General features: G+C 53.1%; 1 protein-coding gene across 1 annotated transcript in view; it reads left to right on the forward strand.

Annotated features, from left to right (window-relative positions):
- NUDCD3 (NudC domain containing 3) overlaps nt 1-12,089 on the forward strand; it is a 69,219-nt gene extending 57,130 nt beyond the window's left edge. The window contains exons 5-6 of the mRNA XM_065938636.1: nt 7,278-7,466; nt 10,365-12,089. Coding sequence (XP_065794708.1) covers nt 7,278-7,466; nt 10,365-10,475 — 300 coding nt within the window. The 3' untranslated portion in view covers nt 10,476-12,089. The remainder of the gene's footprint in view (nt 1-7,277; nt 7,467-10,364) is intronic.
- The last annotated feature ends 7,706 nt before the right edge of the window (nt 12,090-19,795 follow it).

Below are 19,795 nucleotides of genomic sequence, written 5' to 3' on the forward strand. Positions count from 1 at the left end.
CTTTGAGCTTCCCAGTTTGCTTTGCCGAGCACCTGCTGCTGAAGGGGTTATAAAGGAGCAGCGCTGGCTGTGGACCGAGGGACGCCTGTCCCTGCCGCAAGCGTGGCTCAGCTCTGCTCCTGCTCACCACACGGGGTCCATGGGGAAACCCCTGGGATTGCAGGTGCTGCGCCGGTTCTTTCCCTGGTTTCCTTTGAGTGACTTTCGTCATCTGTGGACGGTGTCACATTTCTAATGCTGCTTCACCACTTGTAGAAGGGAAAGGGGACTTGTTTAGAGCATCATATCCTCCTCTGGAGCTTTCTCGACAGCACAGGCCCCTGCTCACCTGGCGTGCACTTTCTCCTGAGATGTGGGGCTCTGCCTATCTCTGCCTCCCTCCTGACTGTTGGTAAAGCCAATGCCTGTGTGTTGTGGAGATGCTGTAGCTCGTGTAGCTGGAGGTTTGCTGTGTTTTCAGTGTAATTAGTTATTTTATTGATGACACTGAGCGCCATGTATCTGAGATGATGCTGTAGTGCAGTGAGCACGCTTCTTGGACGTGTGAAGATCGTAATGCATCTGCTATGAAGAACCAGTGCCACTCCCTCAAGCCTCTGGAGGAAGCAGCGCGGCTGCCGCGGTCACCAGGCCTGCTCTCTGCCTCAGTCCCACCAGCCACCTGAGCCCCATAGTACCTCTGTTCCTTGGTCTTAGAGTGAGGCTCAGAGCCTTGTGTGCTTATCGCTAAGCGCCAGACCCTGTGCTAGGCACTGGGGCGATTGAGGGAAATCATCAAGGGCCCACCTCCTCAAGTCTGAGTGGACTGGAAAGGGCCCCCAGATGTCCTCACCAAACCCCAGAACCTGCAGATAGGGCCTATTTGGAGGAATGGTCTTTGCAGATGACGAGATGATCCTGAATTATCCAGGTGGGTCCTAAATCCAGTGACAAGTGTCCTTAGAAGAAGAAAAGACACAGACACACAGTGCCATGACAGCCAGGGAAGGTCCCCCAGAAGCTCCAGAGGGAGTGCAGGCCTTCAGCGCCTCGACGTAGGCCTTCCAGCCTCCAGACAGAGAGGATCGATGTCTTGTTGCAAGCCCACCATTTGTGGGCTTTGTTATGGCTGCCCTGGGACACTCGCACAGGCTGTGTCACAAGGCACGGTTTCTGTGGGCGCCACCTGGGACAAGGGGAGTCCTCCCAGGGATGCCTATCACCTCGCCAGAGCCCATGGCCTGAGTCCTCACCTCCCAGGCAGGCTGATGCAGACATGCCCCTTGATTCCCAGCCACTGCTCCCTCCTCGCCTGAGCCGGGATCCGCATCAGACACGCCCGAGCAGCCTTTCAGAGCAGGCAGGGGTGGCAGCTAAAACCGGATGACAGTTCTTGCCTCCCTCCCTCCCACACTTGAGAATGTTAAACGAGGCTGCTTGATTCTCAAGCAAGCTCCTTTCTTGGTTACGGAGACGTGAAACCAGGGCCTCCCCCTGTGCCTCGTTCTGTCCCAGAACCCGCGTCGGCTCACTGCCCTGGTTTCTTCCCGCAGGCGGGGCTAATGGCCGGGCTCTGGGCGCCTGCAGGCCATGGCCTCGTGCCTGTGATGCTCCATGTCTCTTGATTTGTAGCCATTTGTGAGGCGAAGCCCATTAACATGCTGGCATGACCCACACTCGAGTCATTTAAAGTCAGTTCAGGAGCTGCAGTGTTTGCAGACCTTTGTCCACTTGTCTTAAAGCTCACACTGCTGTGTGTGTGGTGCCTGAGCCTGGGAGTGTTTTAATGCATGCTGCACCCCCATATTTAGATGATTTCTTTAAATTGCAGTTCTCAGAAGTGAAGTTACAGGCTGACTGTTGTCCTTGGCCATTGCCATGGCTCTCCCCGGAAGGATGTCAGATTTCTGTGACATCACCAGGCCCCTTTGCGCCCTAGCGCTGGGCTTGTTAATTTTAACTTGTCTTTGTTGACTTATCTGCATTTCTCCCATTTGTTCCTTTCCATTTTTCTAGGGAGGATATGTGTTTCTCTGTGAAGTGGTTCACCATCTTTGTTTTGTCGTGGGTGGCCACCTGCCCCTTTCCTGGCCCTGAGGGACCATTGTTCAGCTTAAAACACAGGTTAAGTTAATGTTAGTATTTTGGCAAAAGCCCAAGCCAGGGAGTGAAGTGCAAGTTCTTGGCTTTCAGTACCCATGTCTCCCGGGACCCGTCATGTTTCTCAGGCTGGTCACAGTTTTGGCATCATTGCCAATCCCCAGGTCCCAGCCAGGAAGAACTGAGGCCTGGTGTTGAGAAGTAGGTGGCCTAAGGCATCATGTTCTGGCAGCATTCTGGAGAAGTTGCCCAGTGAACAGGAGGAATGTGCCAAGCCTAACCAGAGGACCACGCTCCCAGTGGACAGAGCAGGCATCCCCTCCATCCCACGTAGGAGGAGAGAGTGGAGGAATCTTGGCAGCCTGTGGTCTCTGCCTCCCAGCCACACCCCCATCACAGCCAGCTTCATCGGGCCCTCAGCGCTTTAATGGTAAAGCTTAAAAAGTTTGTTAACATCAAAGACTGGGAGATTCCCCACAATGGTACTGCCTCTGGCAAAGCCCTGAGAGGTCAGTGGTCTAGCTGGGGATCACGTCCTTGCCGCAGAATTGCCTGGAGCTGAGCAGGCCCCCTGCTATCTTTGCCTGTCCTCTGTCCTGGTTTCAAGGCAACCCCCTGAAACATCACCCGCAACTTTCACGCACATCTCCTTGGCCCAAACTTGATCCCACGTACAGGCAACTGCGAGGAGCCGTCTTCCTTGTCGGGCACACTGCCTCCCTGAATAGAAACAGGGTTCTGTGAGGGAGGGGAGGGGAGGGAGATGAGTGTTGGTGAGTCATCAGCACAGATTGGGGTGCTGAGGTAAGCTGATCCACGTGGAGTTGGAAGTTTCTGCGAGGCCATTTTGGGAAAACTGTTCAGCCAGCACTCTGGGGGTTCCCCTGAGAAACTGATTCTAGATCCGGGACGAGTTGCTACAAGGAACCTGGAGGAAGGCCGAGGGATGAGGGTGAGTTATCAAGTCACAGCAGCCACCCCTGACCAGCTGGGCTGGGGCGCTCCGAGTGCTTCATGGTCAGGGGCTGGAGTGAGTGAGAGCTGTTGAGATGCTGGACATCCAGGAGCTGGTGCTGAGAGAAAGCCCCTGCTGGCCTCCCACAGCTTCTGTTGGGGCTGGAAGCGTTGTCTCCCCGCCACTGCGGGGGAGAGAGGGTCGGGGAGGAACACCAGGCGCTACAGTCACGTGATGTCTGTGCCTGCAGGTGGGACATTGCAGGAGGGGCACAGCATCGCCTGTGCAGGGTTCTACTGGGGGCATGTGCCTGAGTTTAATCAGGAGGAAGCACCAGACAGACCCCAAATGAAGAATGGGTTTTAACAACAAAAGACAGCAGCGGCGGAATGTTCTAGGTTAAAGGGGGCAGGCCCACTAAGATGTAGTCAGGACCCTGGACTGGTTCCTCTGATGGAGGGAAAGGGAGCTGAACTCTACTGGGTTGTCCAAAAGCTTCAGGTTTTTCCTTAAGATGTTACAGAAAAATCCAAATGAACTTTTTGGCCAACCCAATAGTGAAGAACTTTGATATCTTAAGGAAGAGGCACTCACTGAAGTATTAAGGTTAAAGGACCAAGATTCTGAAACAAATGTCCTGTAATTTACCACATATTATATATAAACTTACAGAGTGAGAGTGTGTGTGCAGATACACGCATGTGATAAAAGGGGTAGTGTGTTAACAGTGGGTGAATCTAGGAAAAGGGTGTGTGGCTATTCTTTGTACTTTAACAATTCTAGTAACTTTTGAGATTGAAATTATTCCAGATAAAATGTTTTAAGAAATGAGATGGCACATAAGTCCATGAAAGATGCTCAGCATTATTAGTTGTTAAGGAAATGCCAATTAAAACCACAGTGACATGTCACTACATATATATTTGACTGGGTCCTGAAAAGAATCGACAGTAGCTGATGCTGGCAAGAGTGTGGAGCCCCTGGAGCTCTCCTGCGGAGAGGAGCGCCATAAAGTTACACATACACTTACACTACAGATGGGAAGGCCATAAAGTTACACCTACACTTACCGTAGGACCCAGCAGCTCCACAGCTGGGTGTCTGTGAAGGGAAAGGGAGACGCATGTTCACACACAGCCCTGCAGGCAGCCTGGTTAGGTGACTCCTGAACCCTGGAAATGCCCACCTGGCCACCCACAAGTGTGTCAGCCCACCGTGTCAAGGGGTTACCCCTCCATGCGTGCATAGCGTGGCTAAACGCCAGACCACTATGCTAAGAGAACAGCAGCCCAAAACACAGACCAACAAGACGGCAAAGCAAGTGTCAGGCTGAGGGGAATCACTGACCAAGGGGACCAGGAACTTTAGGGTGTGGCTTGATAGTGGTGGCTATGTGGCTGCATTTGTCAAAACTCATAGGACGGACGTACTCTCACAAGTGAGTTTTACTATGTGCCAGCTTACGCCTCCACAAACCCAATTAAAAAAATATAACAATGTTAAAAAATCAAAACAAATGTTAAACCATCAGACTACTTTGTCAAGATATTATTTTTAGACCTGAATCCTTGAGCCCCGTTCCAAGAACATTTTCCCCGAGTCCTCTGGATGCTACATTTCGTATTGCTCAACCTGGAAAAAGAATAAAGTTCTGACCCACTAGCACAGGAATGTGATGACATCGCATTGAGTGAAAGAAGCCAGGCATGGAACACATAGCCTTTGGGTCCGTTTCTGGGAAGTGTCCAGAAAAGGCAAATAAATGATTTGTTGCCAGGGCTGGGGGAGGGCAAGCCTTTGGGCAGAGTGGGGAGTGACTGCTCATGGGTACAGGTTCTCTTTTTGTGATGACGAGAATGTTCTGGAGCTAGGCAGCCTCTTTGAATGTGCTGAGTGCATTGAATTGCTCACCCGAAAATGGCTAATTCTACGTTGATGTGACTTTCACCTTAAAGGTGGTGCTAGGCTCATCTTGATGCCTGTTGGATGTGCAGAGTGCCCATGCAGATGTGGTCTGTGGAGGCAGGAGGCACAGGTAGTGAGGCCCCCCAAACTCCCTGTCAGGATCAGTCCCGTGGTGCCCCCGAGCCGTGTTAGGCCCAGGTGTGCGTGGACCTGACTGAGACACCTCACCTGTGGTTTGTGTGAGAAGGACCAGCAGCAGAGCACCGGGGTGGGGTGCAGTCTGCCCCTCCACAGTGCTGTCGAGGGCTGTTGGCCCGAGCGTGGCTCTGCTCTGCCGGTGGCATTGGGCGATCCAGGTGAGGCGCTGACTTCCAGGTAGAGGTAACAGTATGTATTTTATAGGGCTTGCATTAATACTAATAATGCATGTTAAGAAAGATCTCAGCAGTGATAATGAGATCACTGCTGAGATCAGTGATCACTAACAAAGACACGAATAAAATAAATCTGAAGGGTTTGTTCTCTTTGGAGATTTATATTCTGTAAGTGGAGTTGTCTCTCAGTATCCTCAGGGGGTTGATTGCAGGACCCCCTGAGGATACCCACGTGCAAGGATGCTCTCGTCTCTTATATAGATGGTGTGTCTACACATAACTTACACACATCCTCTCTTATACTTCATGGCATGTACCTAATACAATGCAAATGCTTTGTAAACAGTTGTTGCTGAAGGAGACAAGTTCAAGTCTTGCTTTTGGGAACTTTCTGGAAATTTCTTTCCCAAATATTTGTGATCTGAAGTTGGTTGAGTCAGTGGATAGAGGGCTGACTGTTCCTCAGAAGCTCTCCTGGAATAGTATGGAGAGAGTGGGTTTCCCCCTCAGAAGTCTTTCACTGCACTGGCCCAGAGATCTGCAGTCCCATGAAGATGGGGCTCAGAGCTTGGCACTGGGGTCTTAGAGGGCCAGGTCAGGTCCATGCATGCAAGCAGGAGAGTAAGTCTGCAAAAAGCTGCCTGAGCAGCTGGGCAGAGCATCTGGACACAGAGAGTCTCTGACTGGAAACTGTGGTGTTGGCAGGGTAGAGGTCGTTCATCTGATCAGGAGGGCAGGACCCCTGCCACCTCACCCCTGCCATCTGCACGGCCATGTCCACCCATGATGGTCAGAAGTGGGGCAGCCTTGTGTGCTGGCCGTGCTCGCGGTTTTCTGGCGCTGTCTCCACTGTGTGACCCGCCCTGTCAGCGCCCACACCTCAGCCGCTCTCAGCGCCTGGGGCTGAGCTCTGCTGAACCTGGGCTCCGTAGGGGCTCTTGGTGCACCGGGGCAGAGGGCTGGAGCTGGCAGCACTGCCCCCCGCAGCCCATGTGCCATGGGGCACGCTGACTTATGACCTGTGAGCACGCAGTATCTTCACAGATGTCACTTGTCAGGATTGCCCACTAGCCAGTCACACTGTCCTCATGGTGCTCCTCTGAGTAAGAGCTGCTCTTGCTGTGGGCTCGTCATCTCTATCACCCCTGTACCCCTTTGGGCGTGACTGGGGGTTCCATCCTGTCAGAGTGGACAGTGTGAGGTAGGGTCGCAGCTCACCTGTCAGTTCTTGGTCAGCTGGTAGAGTTTCCCCAAGAACCCAGCCGCTGGGTGTAGGAAGGGGTGTGGCCTGGGCCCTCCCTGTGTGGTCCCTGGGATGCGTGTACTTGGCTTCACCTTCAGGCCAAGTCCTGCTGTGCCGCATCTTGTCTCAGTTCTCATGCCCCCCCTGACTCTTCTGTCGCCTCTCTGGGCTACACGATGAGGCTGGGCAGGAAGTGAGTCACATGCAGTGCTCGCCCTGGCCAGGCCAGGGAGGACAGTGGGACAAAGAAGCCTGGGCGTCTGGTTGTGGGGGAGTCTGTCAGGCTGAATGCTTGGTCCCTTGTGTTCCAAGTGTCCCCAGCAGGCAGGAGGCTGGCTGCTGTGCTTGGAAGCAGGAAAGGTCATTGGGCGGGTGGTGAGCTGATGGGGGCTCAACAGGTGGATGTTGAAAGAAGCTCCTATTTGGGCCCAAGCTTCCCTTGGCAGCTCGGGAGGCTGTGACAGGGGCCAGTTACCATGGGTGGTGCAGCTCAGAGCAGCTGGAAACGTCCCCTCTGATGAGTAGGCTGGGCTTCTGGTGACTGAGCAGGTGGGGTTGCTGATGCCTGTGGGGGGTCACATTTTCTGGAGGACCTGGGGACAAGGACCATAGGCACCGCTCAGTCCAGTTCTGGAGAGTGGAATCCCCAGTGTCCCCACATTCCCCGGGTCCCCAGTGCCGCCTCCCCAGCCCTGATCCTGTCTCTGCCCTCGTGTGCCAGGTGAGCCTGAACAAGGTGGGCGAGTATTGGTGGAGCGCCATCCTGGAGGGCGAGGAGCAGATCGACATCGACAAGATCAACAAGGAGCGCTCCATGGCCACGGTGGACGAGGAGGAGCACGCTGTCCTGGACAGGCTCACCTTCGACTACCACCAGAAGCTGCAGGGCAAGCCGCAGAGCCATGAGCTGGTACGGGCACGCACCCTTCCTGGGGCTTGAGCTGGGGTGGACGGGGCATGCTGCTGTCTGTGCAGCTGCCTCCTGGGTCCCGACAGGGCAGGTCACCGCCTGGGATGGGGCTCTGGTTCCGTGCCTGGACCGAGAGCCCAGGTGGCAGGGCTGAGAGGTGCCTGTCCAGAGGGTCCTGGTAATGCCAGCTCACACCTAGGGCTGTCCCTCCCCTCAGCCCCTCCAAGACCCTCAGTACAGGAGGAACAGCCTGGCACCACCCTGCCTCAGGTCCAGTGCAGGTTTGATCACAAAGGACCAGTGGGAAGAAAATTCTTCCAAGTCACTTTTGAAGTCAGAGGCCTGAGAAGTGTGGCTGGCCAGCAGCCACAGAAGCCAGGAGGACATCAGTGACTGGAGAGGAGACTCATCCAGAGCCTGTGGTGGCAGAGACGAGGATTAGACATGTGCTGTCTTTCTCCTGTTTGATACTCCCAAGAGTGACTGTTTAGCGAAGAGAGTTTCAGTCTGTGTCCCAAGTAAACCGTTGAGGTGTAGAGGTCACAGCACATGTTCAAGGTCCCGTACCTGGTCTGGCAGCAGGGTGGGATTTGAACCCGGAGCTGGTGTCAGGCTTGTCTGCCGTCCCTCCCTGGGTCTGTGAATCGTATCTTGATCTGGTTTGCCAACCTTCCCTGGGCTTATGCAGCTGGAGGCCAGAACTGTGGTTGACCATTGGCTCCCAGGCACCTGGTGGTCTCATCTGTAGAAAGTGGTTTCAGGCTGTAATCCCCGAGCTGGCCTAACACAGGACGTGGAGTGCAACCACCTCTGTGCACGTTTAGGTGGCAGTTTTATCCAGTTAATGCTGCATTTGCCTGCAGCTACCAGATGAAAGAGCAGTCTGAACATCAGCCTGATTGGAGAGGGCCCTGGGCAACTGTTTAAAGTTTGGGTGTCTGGCCCCAGAGTTGGCAGGCATTTAGCCATGAAGTCTAAATAAGAAGCAAGAGGTCCCTGCTGATGAGCTCAGGGCTGGGATCCACCAATCCAAGAAGCATCTGAAGAAGAAAGCGGAAGACACTGGTCTGATGGAAAGACTTCCGTGGTCGAAAGTGGTTCTGGCGGGACTTGCCATGGGCCTGGCAGTGCTGACCGTGATGGCACGAGTGCCTGGCTGAGTGCAGTGCCCTGTGGAGACCTTCAGTAGACACATGGGAGCCCTTGGATGGTGGGGCAGGTGGTGGGACTCAGTGGTGACCCCTTGTCCAGCTGACCTGCTCCTGGACAGCCCAGCGCCTCAGGGCTGTGTTAGGAGAGGCAGGGGCACCAGTACTGCTGTCTGGGACTCCTCTGGGCTCAGCAGGGATTGGGAACGAATGTCTGCATACAGGGCCTGGCCTCCCAGGCTTCCCCCTGGACTGTCTTTGGCACACGGGGCCTTGAGGGACACGCAGTGTGGGGAGCCGGTTCAGAACCGAGAAAAGAGCGTGGAGGCATGCGGAGCTGGCAAAGCTTGCGTGGCCTAGTGGTGAGGCAGCTGGCTTCTGTGGTGTCGAAGCCCTGCACAGTCACCATGGTCCCCGGAGGAAAGCATCCCAAGGAGAAGAGAGTCAGCACGGCTGCGGGTGGCTGGATGAGGGTGGTGGGAGGAGAGGTGGCTTAAGAAAGTAGGAGGTGAGGGGCTTGGGGCAGCACCAGCGTGGGGAGCGGGCTGAGGACCCTGTGGGGCTGGAGCAAGAGGGCCCGTCAGACTGCCCATGACGAGGCTGGGGCACAGGGTATCGACGTGGGTCGAACTCAGAGGGTGTGTCTCAAGTCTGAGCTCACTGGAGAGGGTTTGTCTCAGATGCTCAGAAGAGGGGCGTGGAGTGAAACTGAGAAGGAGGAGGCTCAGAGGGGGCGGTTGGGCACGCGCTGGAGGAGGCAGGATGGGCTGCAGGTCACCCTGTGACTGCTGGCACCCGGAGTCACGCGGGTGGCCGGGGCCTGGGCCTCTCTGGTCCGTTCTCGGGGCGGCCTGCGGGCAGCAGCGCTGGCGGTACCAGGTGCTCTTTCTAAGGTCCTTGGTGTGTGTCAGGTGGGCCAAGTCGAGAGTATTACATACTGCTTGTCTTTGACATGTTTGCTGCTGCACCACTTAGGTGTAATAACAGGGCAGAGAAGGCCACATCAGGAGCCCTGCAGTCTTGTCAGACACCAGGAGTTTTCCCCTCAGCTCAGTCTGTCGGCCTAGAGGTTAAGAGGTGGGTAGGGCTTTCTGGCCCTGTGGCCGTGAGTCTCTTCATTGCTCCTGCTCAGAAGGAAGGGGAGAGGGTTTCCAGCCCAGTGTGTTTGCAGGGAGGACATGGAGGGCAGATGTGGGGACCTGGGGGGCAGGGGACCTCCCTCGCTTCGCAGCCTCCTGCTGCCGCCCCCGAAGGCTGATGGTCCAGACTGGGAGGATTGAGCCCACCTTTGATAACAGCTTTGGCCCCTGCCCCCAGTGGCTATGGGATCGGTGATTGGTGCGTGCAGAGTCAGACATCCTGAGGTCTCTCCCTTTGAGTCACAACCTAGGTCATTCCCAGACTATCTGAGAGCACAGGCCGGGAGACCACCACCCTTGTGCCGTGTCTCTTGAAAGGAGAGTAGAGACCCTTTCTTTACAGCTCAGTCAGCTTTGTGGGCTGTGGCCCTCAGGTCATTTGGAGGCTGGACAGATACTCCTGGTGAGTAGGGACAGCATCCAGACCAGGAAGATGGCCGGTGTTGCTCTGGGGACAGGATGGGGGGCAACCCAAATGTGGGGAGCGCAGGCTTGCGGAGGGTTTGCTGTCACCCCAGGCAGGTCCTCTTCCGGAGGAAGCAGAGCAGAGTTCTGCTCTGGGACGTGCAGGCCTGGTGACTACAGTTAACCTCTCTATTTTCTGTTTGTAGAAAGTCCATGAGATGCTGAAGAAGGGGTGGGATGCTGAAGGCTCTCCCTTCCGAGGCCAGCGATTCGACCCGGCCATGTTCAACATCTCCCCGGGGGCTGTGCAGTTTTAATGACCGGAGGAGAGGACGCCCTCGCCGGCAGGGAAGCGGGGCCTCAGCCATGCCCCTCAGCTCCCTCCTGCCGGGGACTCGCTGTCTAGTTCACCTTTGCCATCCTTTCTTTCAAGGGTGAACCCGGCCTCCACCCTGGCCCTGTGTCTCCAGACTGTTTCAGAGCAGGGCGGGGCTGTGCGGCCTGTGCCGAGGGGGCGTGGGGGAGTAGGGGCTGTCTCAGCGGGTGCCGCTCTGGGCCCTGCGGGCGCCACTCGCCGCTCCCTCCCTCCCTGCCTCCACTCGCTGCTCTGCTCCTCTGCTCTCTGCTTGCTGTTCTCGCGTGGGGCAGGCGTGGGTGCCCCTCGGCTGTGGAAGCGCAGGCAGGGATGTGCAGACTGAGGGCCGGGCTCGGGGCCAGTTTGGGGAAACTGCCGCCTTGCCCTCTTGCTGGGTGTGTTCTTGTGTAGTCTAGCCCGTCTGCTTGTACGTGTCCACTGCCTTCCTCAGCCTTGTCAAGGAGCCATGGAAACCAGGGTGCTGGTCTCTGGTTCTGGATGCTGGAAGAGTCTCTGGTGGCCTCAGGCATGGCACTGCAGGATCTCTGTCCTCTGAGTGGCCTGTCCTGCTGCCACCCGGCCTAGCACTTTCCCCTTGGGGAACTGGTTCTTGTCAGAGCGAGCTGGGCCAGGCCCCCGCAGGAGGCCCCATGTATGTCCCTGCTCGCTGCAGCCCCCGGTCCTTTCTTGGCTGAAGCCCGGCTGTGCCGCCCAGAGCTTGGGGCCCTGCTCCCGCGGCTCTCCCAGGACCGCACGGCTGCACCCTGGAACCTGCCCTCGAGCTCTGTGTGCTGGCCTGGGGGAGGAAGAGCCCTGGGGGTGGGGACGTTCCTTCTAGAAACTTCCCCCTTCAGCTGCGTGGGTGGGAGCTGGTGCATTGCCATGTGTGGGGGCAGGTTTCTGGCTCACAGGGCCCTGTAGACACATCCCTGGGAAGCAGTTGCTTGCTCTGATGCTGTCACGGAAGCTGTGTTCACCTGGTGACTGGTGGGAGCACCACCAAGGGGGCACGGAGCCCTGTTGTTGGCTGTTGTCACTGAGGCTGGTCATGGAGATGCTGAGGCCCCCCTTCAGCATCTTCCGGATCTCACTTGCCCCACGTAGTGAGAGGTCTCACCGGTCTGTGTGAGAACCGTTCTGGCACTGTTGCCTGGCACCATGCCTCTGTCCCCTCCCCTTTGCCACCCCCAGGGGGTCCTCTCCCGTCCCCAGGTGGGGTTTGAGGCCTGCACCTTGGCTGTTTGGGAGCTGTGGACTCCACGGTCAGTTGTCTTCCTTTTGCCTGATTTTATTTTCAAGTGTTTGCGTTTCTCCCCACCCCCCTGGGGTAATAGCAGCGTGCCGGCACCTGGGAGTGGCGGACTAGGGGGCCTGCCCTCCTGTGAGCAGCCTGCGCCCCTCGCTGCTGGCCTGGGCCCTGGAGTCTGTGCGCTCTGCCTGTTTTCTCTCTTCAGACACAGCAGGAGCAGTTTGGCCACTGAGCTCCATCAGCTGAGGTCCAAGGAAAATGGGGTGCCCGCCTGCGAAATCACCCTGTCTCCGGTGTTGGTTTGCAATAAATCTGTATTTAAGCATTTCTGGGTCTGTGTGTGATATTTTCTGCCAAGACGATTTTCACTATGTGGTCATTACCCGAATTCTAGCCATCAGGCCCATGTATACAGCAAACACCAAAATGGGAATTCCTAAATAGCTCCCAAAGCTGTTTCTTATCCAGCCTGCATCCTGGCAAGACTTCACACAGCTTTCAGAAACATAATAAGCTTTCGATCAGGAAAAAAGATTGTAGCTCTAGAGCTCACATCCATTTTCAAGCAGAATTCAAAAGACTTCAGCCAGAGGGTCCTTAGTGCCCTGTTTAGCTGCAGTGGCCCCAGAATGCTGGGCTCATGCTTGTGCCTGCACCCCTCCAGGCATACCAGGCTTGTGGCACGTCCTGGGCCTCAGTCACATCGCAGGCTCTCCAGTGTGGCCTCCCTCCCCCACCCCCATTCCAGGGGCCGTGCTCAGTGGACAGAACCTGGTGGGTATTTCTTGAATGAATGAAGTATGTAGACAGTCCAACAGTGAAATTACCAGGCAAACTCCCAGGGCAGAAATAATCTGCCAGGAAGGACAGCGCCATCTTCAACAGTTTGCCTCCAAAGTGTGCAGGAGGGAGAAGTCAGGAGCATTTTGTGTGCAAATGTGTCCAGGAGGTGGCAGCTGCCTTACAGAGACCTGACCACTCCGAGTACAGTCTGAGGAACAGACCCAAACCCACCTCCAATCTGCTCCCTAGGCGTCCAGCTGGCAGCAGTCTCAACCCAGGGCGGACAAGTTGTTTCCGTGAATAAAGAGTGTAGTGTAGGCGTGGAAGCAGTCCTCGGTAAGCACTCTCTGCCTCTTGGACAGAGGGCAGGCTCCGGAGCAGAGCTCCTGCCCCGGACAGTGGCGCACGCATGGGACTGCTTCCCCGTGGCCTGGGAATCAGGTTGTCCAAGCCTGGCTGTTCCCAGGCACACCTCTCCTGGACACAAGGTTGGTGCGCTGTCGCTCAGCTCGCTGATGCCCCCTGGACATGATTAGGGATCCCAAGTCCTCTCCTTCAGGTCCCTATCACAACTTCAGGGGTGAGGACAAGAATAATCTGTGATTTCAGGCTCAGCTCACCCCTCGACTTGTCCACACGAGCTTGGTTTTATCTGCTCTACCTACATCCTTGGTTTTATTCTTCATACGTCAAGGTTGGGTCACCAGTCTGCTTTCAAAGGGAAGAAAGCTTCAGATGCTAGGTGGGGCCTTAGATCTCCCTGCCCCTGGAGCCTTAGGCTGGACGCCACTCCCTGCTCTCCCAGCCCTGTTCTGCAGAATCTGGCATCTGCTGCCATTGGCCTGGGGAGGGGAGGACTGGAATCACACCCTCCAGCCCCTGCTGGGAGAGTCTGGCTATTATGACTCAGACTTGGTGGTGCTGAGAGGGGTCAACCTGGTGAAGCAGGGTGACACCACCTGTTCACAGGGCACCCGTGGGCCTGAGGTGGCCATCCTCCCGCAGAGCAGGCCCAGGCCTGTCCTTTCTGGAGGAGGCCTTTGCAAGAGAGGTGTCTGGACCTGAGGGTGAGTCAGGGCTTCTCCAGGGAGTTCAGGCCAAACGTTCCATCACCTCTGTCCTGGTTCCTCTTGGGAGGGATCCTAGGCTTTTGGCCAGCGCTGGCTGGGGCATTGGAGACATTTTGGCTCAAACGCCCCGTGTACAATGGCCACAGGGAAAGTGTCACCACTGAGGCGTGAGCTTGGCCCCCACTCGTACCCCCATTCCCAGTGGAACCCCCTGCCTCTGCTCTTGCATCGCCCCAGAGATGGTCTGGCTCTGCATATAGATGCTGAAGGGGGGCAAAACACCCCCCAGCACCATTCACCCACTGAAACCCTGACAGCCCAGACACTCCGAGAGAGGCCCCAGAGGGCATTTCAGAGGCCACAGCGGAGTAATGGTGGGGGGTGGGCGGTTGGCAGAGGTCCCTCCTGCAGGGATGGCGAGCCTGCTGCCTGAGGGACAGGTCATTGGGAAGCTGCTCAGGTTATGACCTTGCAGGGACCAGGGTCAGGAACATCGTGTTAGGGTTAGAGTGTCCCCTGATGGGCCCAGACTGCAGAGGTGTGGCATGGGGAGTCAGCAGCCCCCAAAGAGGGTGTGTCTGGCCTAGAGTGCCCACAGAGGGTTTGGGGTTAACAGGCCAGGGAGGGGCTGCAGAGCGGGCCCTCAGGTGGGGTAGGTGCCAGCATTCTCAATGACCGCCCATCAGGGCCGGGCTGGTGCAGAGGACCCAGGGTGGGAGACCACAGTCCAAGGTGCAAGGTGCAAGCAGAGGGCAGAGGACAGCAAAGGGAAGCGGAGGCAGGGGCAGGAAGGAGGGGAGAGGAGGGCACTGCTGAGCCCCACACAAGCTGTGTTCGTAAACAGCCCCATCCGTTGAGCACAAAGCATCCACAGGAGCCACCCTGAGTGTGTGGGATTTGCGCCAGCTCCTTCCGGGGGTGTCAGCACACATATCAGTGGTTCATTCCAGCATCAGTACCAGCAGCTGGGAGGACTTAAGATGTGACCTACAGGGCCAGAAACTAGGTGGGAATCCAGATGCTTCCCAGAGTCTGAGCAGTGCTGTCACCCATCCTGGCGGGGCACCCTGGATCCAACCATTGGGTTAGCCGTGTGTTTGGGGCCCACTGACAGTGTGCTGGCCCTCGCCTGCCTTCAGGAGAGGGCTGGCGGTGCTTGCTAGAGAGGGAGGTTGCGTTTTTGTGCTCCAGATTCCTTCTACCTCATTTCAAGACACTCAGGGTCCAAGAGGGAGGAAGGAAGGAAAAAGGGAGAGCAAGCAGCAGGCAGGTGGGGAGTTTGTGCCCCCTCCCAGTTTCTGAACCACTTTCCTGTCAAGAGGTTGGATACGGGGTTCCTTGGGACACCGTCAGAGGCCTCCTCTGGTGGAGAGGGTAGCAGGGCTCACCCCTCCCCATGGGAACTCTGATCCCACTGGCCTGTTCCACCTGCTGCTACCCCTCCCCTGGGGTTCCTGCCCAACCCGAGTACCCCAGGGGCTACAGTGCACCCCTGCTCTGTCTGAGTGCCTCATCCCAGTGACAGGAGAGGGCTCGTGTGTTCAAATCCTTGGTTAGGGGGAAGCAGGTGGTGTTTCTGGAACATTCTATTGCATTCCATTGGACTGGACACCATTGGGACATCCTGGGACTCCGTAGATCAGTGTCTCCCAGTGACAGTCACAAGAGCACATCCCGTGTTTATGGTTAGTAACAAGCGACAAGGTCTATGGGACCCCCAGCTCCCTGGGTTAGTGGCTCACATGAAGCCCAGAGATCTAGGGCAGGCCAAGGTGTGGGCAGGCGCCCCACACACCCCTGGGCCTGGGGCCAGGGATGTGGCAATGAGGGCCCAACAAGGCCAGATCTTGAAAGTGTGCCAGGTGTGCAGGGTGACAGGCCCTGAAAAGGTACCTGTTGACCCTTCCAGTGGCATCGTGACCCCAAGCTTGCCCCCCATCACCATCGCCTTCACACCTGGAGAGGTGGGTGCATCTGTGAATCTGCCCAACCAGTCCCTGACTTCTGCTCCCCTCCCCGCTCCGCTCCCCTCTCCCCTCTGCTTTCAACCTTCTCTCCCTTCTGCTTCCCACTCCCCACCTCCACTTTCCTCTCCCCTCTTCTCCTCTCCCCGCTGCTCCCATCTCCCCTCTGCTCCCATCCTTTCCCTCCTCCGTCCACTCTCCTCCCCACCTCCTCAGGCCTTCGTCTCCTGACCTCAAGGCAGGAAGATGACCATACCTTTTAACATGTTTATTGTGGTACCATATGCATGATATAGCAGAGAAGGCAATGGGGCCCCACTCCATTACTCTTGCCTGGAAAATCCCATGGATGGAGGAGCCTGGTGGGCTGCAGTCCATGGGGTCACTAAGAGTCGGACACAACTGAGTGACTTCACTTTCACTTTTCACTTTCACGCATTGGAGAAGGAAATGGCAACCCACTCCAGTGTTCTTGCCTGGAGAGTCCCAGGGATGGGGGAGCCTGGTGGGCTGCCATCTATGGGGTCGCACAGAGTCGGACACGACTGAAGTGACTTAGCAGCAGCAGCAGCAGTGTGCATGATGTAGAATTTAGCATCTTACCTGTGTTGAAGCGTGCAGTTCCATGGCATCAAGTGCATTCACATGGGTCTGCAGTCATCACCACTGTCCACATCCAGAACTACTTTATCTTCCCAAAGCGAAATTCCACATCGGTTAAAATTTTTAAAAATTCATTGCAGGTATTGGAAATGAGACTTAACAGAAGTCTCAGTTTCTGGGCTCTGTTGACAGCTTGGGAACCCAAGCAGGTGGCATCCGGGCAGCTGTGGCCATAGCAGGTGGGTGGAGCCAGCTACTGCAAACCCCTTCGCTCCACACTGTCCGCCTACACTCCCTCAGGCTTGAAAGTGGGGGCAGGGGAGTTCACGTCAGAGTGCTGTAATGATGGGAAGAAATGACCAGCCATTGCTTCCTATGAGGGTGGTGGGGGCTTGTGGGCCAAAAAATGCCGTCGGGCTCTCCAAGCTGGAAAAGGCCAGGAAAAGGATTCTCTCCGAGAGCCTTGAAAAGAACACAGCCCTGCCAACATTGCCTCTCGCCCCACGAGACCCATCTGGGGCTTCTGACTTCCAGTACTCTGAGAAAATAACTATGCTTTTTTTTTTTAAGTTATTTATTTATTTTTGACTGCACTGTCTTCGTTGCTGCCTGTAGGCTTTCTCTAGTTGCGACGGCAAGGGCCACTCTAGTTGCAGGGCACAAGCTTTCTGTGACGGCTTCTCATTTTGGAGCACAGGATCTAGGGTGCGCAGGCTTCAATTGTGGTGCCTCACAGGCTCAGCTGCCCCGTGACATGTGGGATCCTGGTTCCTAGACTAGGGATTGAACCCATGTACCCTGCATTGGCAACAAATTCTTAACTACTGGACCACCAGGGAAGCCCCAAATGTGTTATTTTAAGCTACTAAATTTGTGGTAATTTGTTAAAAGCAGCAGTAGGAAATTAACATGCGTGAGTGCTAGGCACTGTCAATATTTTATATTTTAACTGGTCTAATAGGTGGGTGCTGGTTTCTCATTGTGATTTAATTTATATTTTTCCAATGGCTAACTGTGGTAAACATCTTTTCATGTGCCTTTTGCCATCCATATATTTTTTGGTGAAATATCTGTCAAATGTTTTGCTTGTTTCCTAATTGGACTAATTGTTTTTAAAAGTTTTAAATTTTTAAAATATAGTCTGGGTAAAAGTCCTTTGTCAGATATGTGATTTGCAAATATTTTCTCCCTGTCTGTGACTAAATCTTTTTAATCTTTTAGCACAGATTTTCTCCGAGCTAAAGTTTTTAATATTGGCAAGGTCCAATTTATTAAAATTTTTTTATAATTCATGCTTTCAGTATCATTCTGTTTTGAGCTAAGGTCCTTGTAGACAGTGTATAGTTGGGTCATGTTTTTTAAATCCATTCTACCAATCTCTGTCTTTTAATTGGTGTATTTAGACCAATATATTTAAAGTAATTATTGGTATATTAGGCTTTTGTTGGTCATTTTAATATTTCTTTTCTGTTTTTGTTCCTTTTTTCATTCCTCTGTTTCTTTTTCATTGGCTTTCTTTTCATTTCTTGAACCTTTTTAATAAGTCTACTCTGATTTATTTGTAACATTTTTTTATATAGTGCCTTGTATAGTTTTATTTAGTGGTTGCCCTAAGTATCTCATACACATATATAACTGGTCCAGTGGTGTTGACATTTTCTCACTTTGAGTCTAGTCATTTTACTTTTGTTAATGTCTCTTTATTCTTCTAAGTTTTAAAATACATTTGTCTTCAGTATTTTCTCTACATTGAGAAACCACACCAGATGGTATTAGGATTTTTACTTAAGCCATGAAATGTTATTAAAGAAATTCATGAAAAAAAACAAACAAAAAAAGAAATTCATGAAGTGAAGTAGTCTATTGTGTTTATTTATTTTTTGGCCACCTCACATGGCTTGTAGGCTCTTAGTTCCCTAGCCAGGGATCAAAACCAGCCCCTGGCAGTGGAAACGCAGAGTCCTAACCACTGGATCACCAGGGATTCCCTGTTTTCTTTATATTTGTCCTCTCCATTGTTCTTTTCTTGAAAAAGTTCCTTGCCTTCTACTGTCATTATATCTGGAGAGCTTCCTTAAGCCATTTTTAAAGTTAGGTCTGATAGCAACAAATTCTCTTAGTTTTTCTTCATCTTGGAATACTTTTATTTCCCCTGCATTCCTGAGGGGTAATTTCACTGGATTTTGCAGTTGACTATTCCCTTTTTTACAGCACATGAAAAATAATATGATAAAACAACAACAACAACAAAGAAAAATAATATGATATTGTGCCACCCACTTCTGAGCCACCAGGGTTTCATGTGAGAAATCTGCTGGCATTTGAATGATATTCCTCTATAGAAATTTATTGTTTCAGACTCTTTTGAAGATTTCTTCTTCTTTGTTTTCAGAAGGTTAGTCATGATGTCTTGGTGTGGATCTCTTTAGATTTTTCCTATTTGGGGTTTGCTCAGCTTCTTGAATCTGTACATTTATCTCTTTTGTAAAAATTGGGATGTTTAAAAAGATGCCATATATTAAATTACTTTTTCAGCCCCATATTCTTTCTTCCTGCCTTCTAATATAATAAGAATGATGCAATATGAATGTTGAATCTTGTGTCCTTATTCCATAGATCTGTTCATTTTATTTTTCAGTCTATTTTCTGCCTGTTGTTCAGAATGAGTAAATTCTACTGATCTTTCTTTAAGTATACTGATTCTATCCTCTGTCATCTCCAATCTACTGGAGAGTTTGTTCAGGAAAGTTTTTAATTTGGCTAGTGTATTTTTCAGTTCTATAATTTATACTTTACAGAAAATATTAATTTTTTTTAATAAAAAATTTTTTTCCTACCCCTAACCCCACCTCTGTCAACCACCAATCTGTTCTCTGTATCCTTGAGCTTTTTTTTTAAGTTCCACTTACAAGAGACATTATATGGTATTTGTCTTTCTCTCTCTGACTTATTTCACTTGGTGTAATGCTCTTGAGGTCCATCCATGTTGTCAACAAATGGCAGGATTTCATTCTTTTTTTATAACTGAATAATATTCCGTCAGATGTATATATCACAATTTCTTTATCCATTCATCTATCAGTGGACACTTAGGTTGTTTTTTTGTCTTGGCTACTGTAAATAATTCTACAGTGAACATGAGGGAACATATATCTTTTTGAAGATTGTAAGCAATGGAGAAAGAGTTCTTAAACAGCCACCCTCAGGCAGAGCAAGAAGTAATAGACCCAGGTGCTCTGCCTTTCTATGAAGAAAACCTGTTAGCTAATCATCATGACTGAGGCCTAAGGGGCAGGTTTCTAATTAGATATGCATTTAGGGGCTGTTGCTGCTGCTGCTAAGTCCCTTCAGTCGTGTCCGACTCTGTGCGACCCCATAGACGGCAGCCCACGAGGCTCCCCCGTCCCTGGGATTCTCCAGGCAAGAACACTGGAGTGGGTTGCCATTTCCTTCTCCAGTGCATGAAAGTGAAAAGTGAAAATGAAGTCGCTCAGTCATGTCCGACTCTTAGCGACCCCATGGGCCACAGCCTACCAGGTTCCTCTGTCCATGGGATTTTCCAGGCAAAAGTACTGGATTTAGGGGCTAATTGTAATCTTTTCCAGAGACCTGG

The sequence above is a fragment of the Muntiacus reevesi genome, chromosome 6 (assembly GCF_963930625.1).
Source record: "Muntiacus reevesi chromosome 6, mMunRee1.1, whole genome shotgun sequence".
In the NCBI taxonomy this organism is placed as follows: Eukaryota; Metazoa; Chordata; class Mammalia; order Artiodactyla; family Cervidae; genus Muntiacus; species Muntiacus reevesi.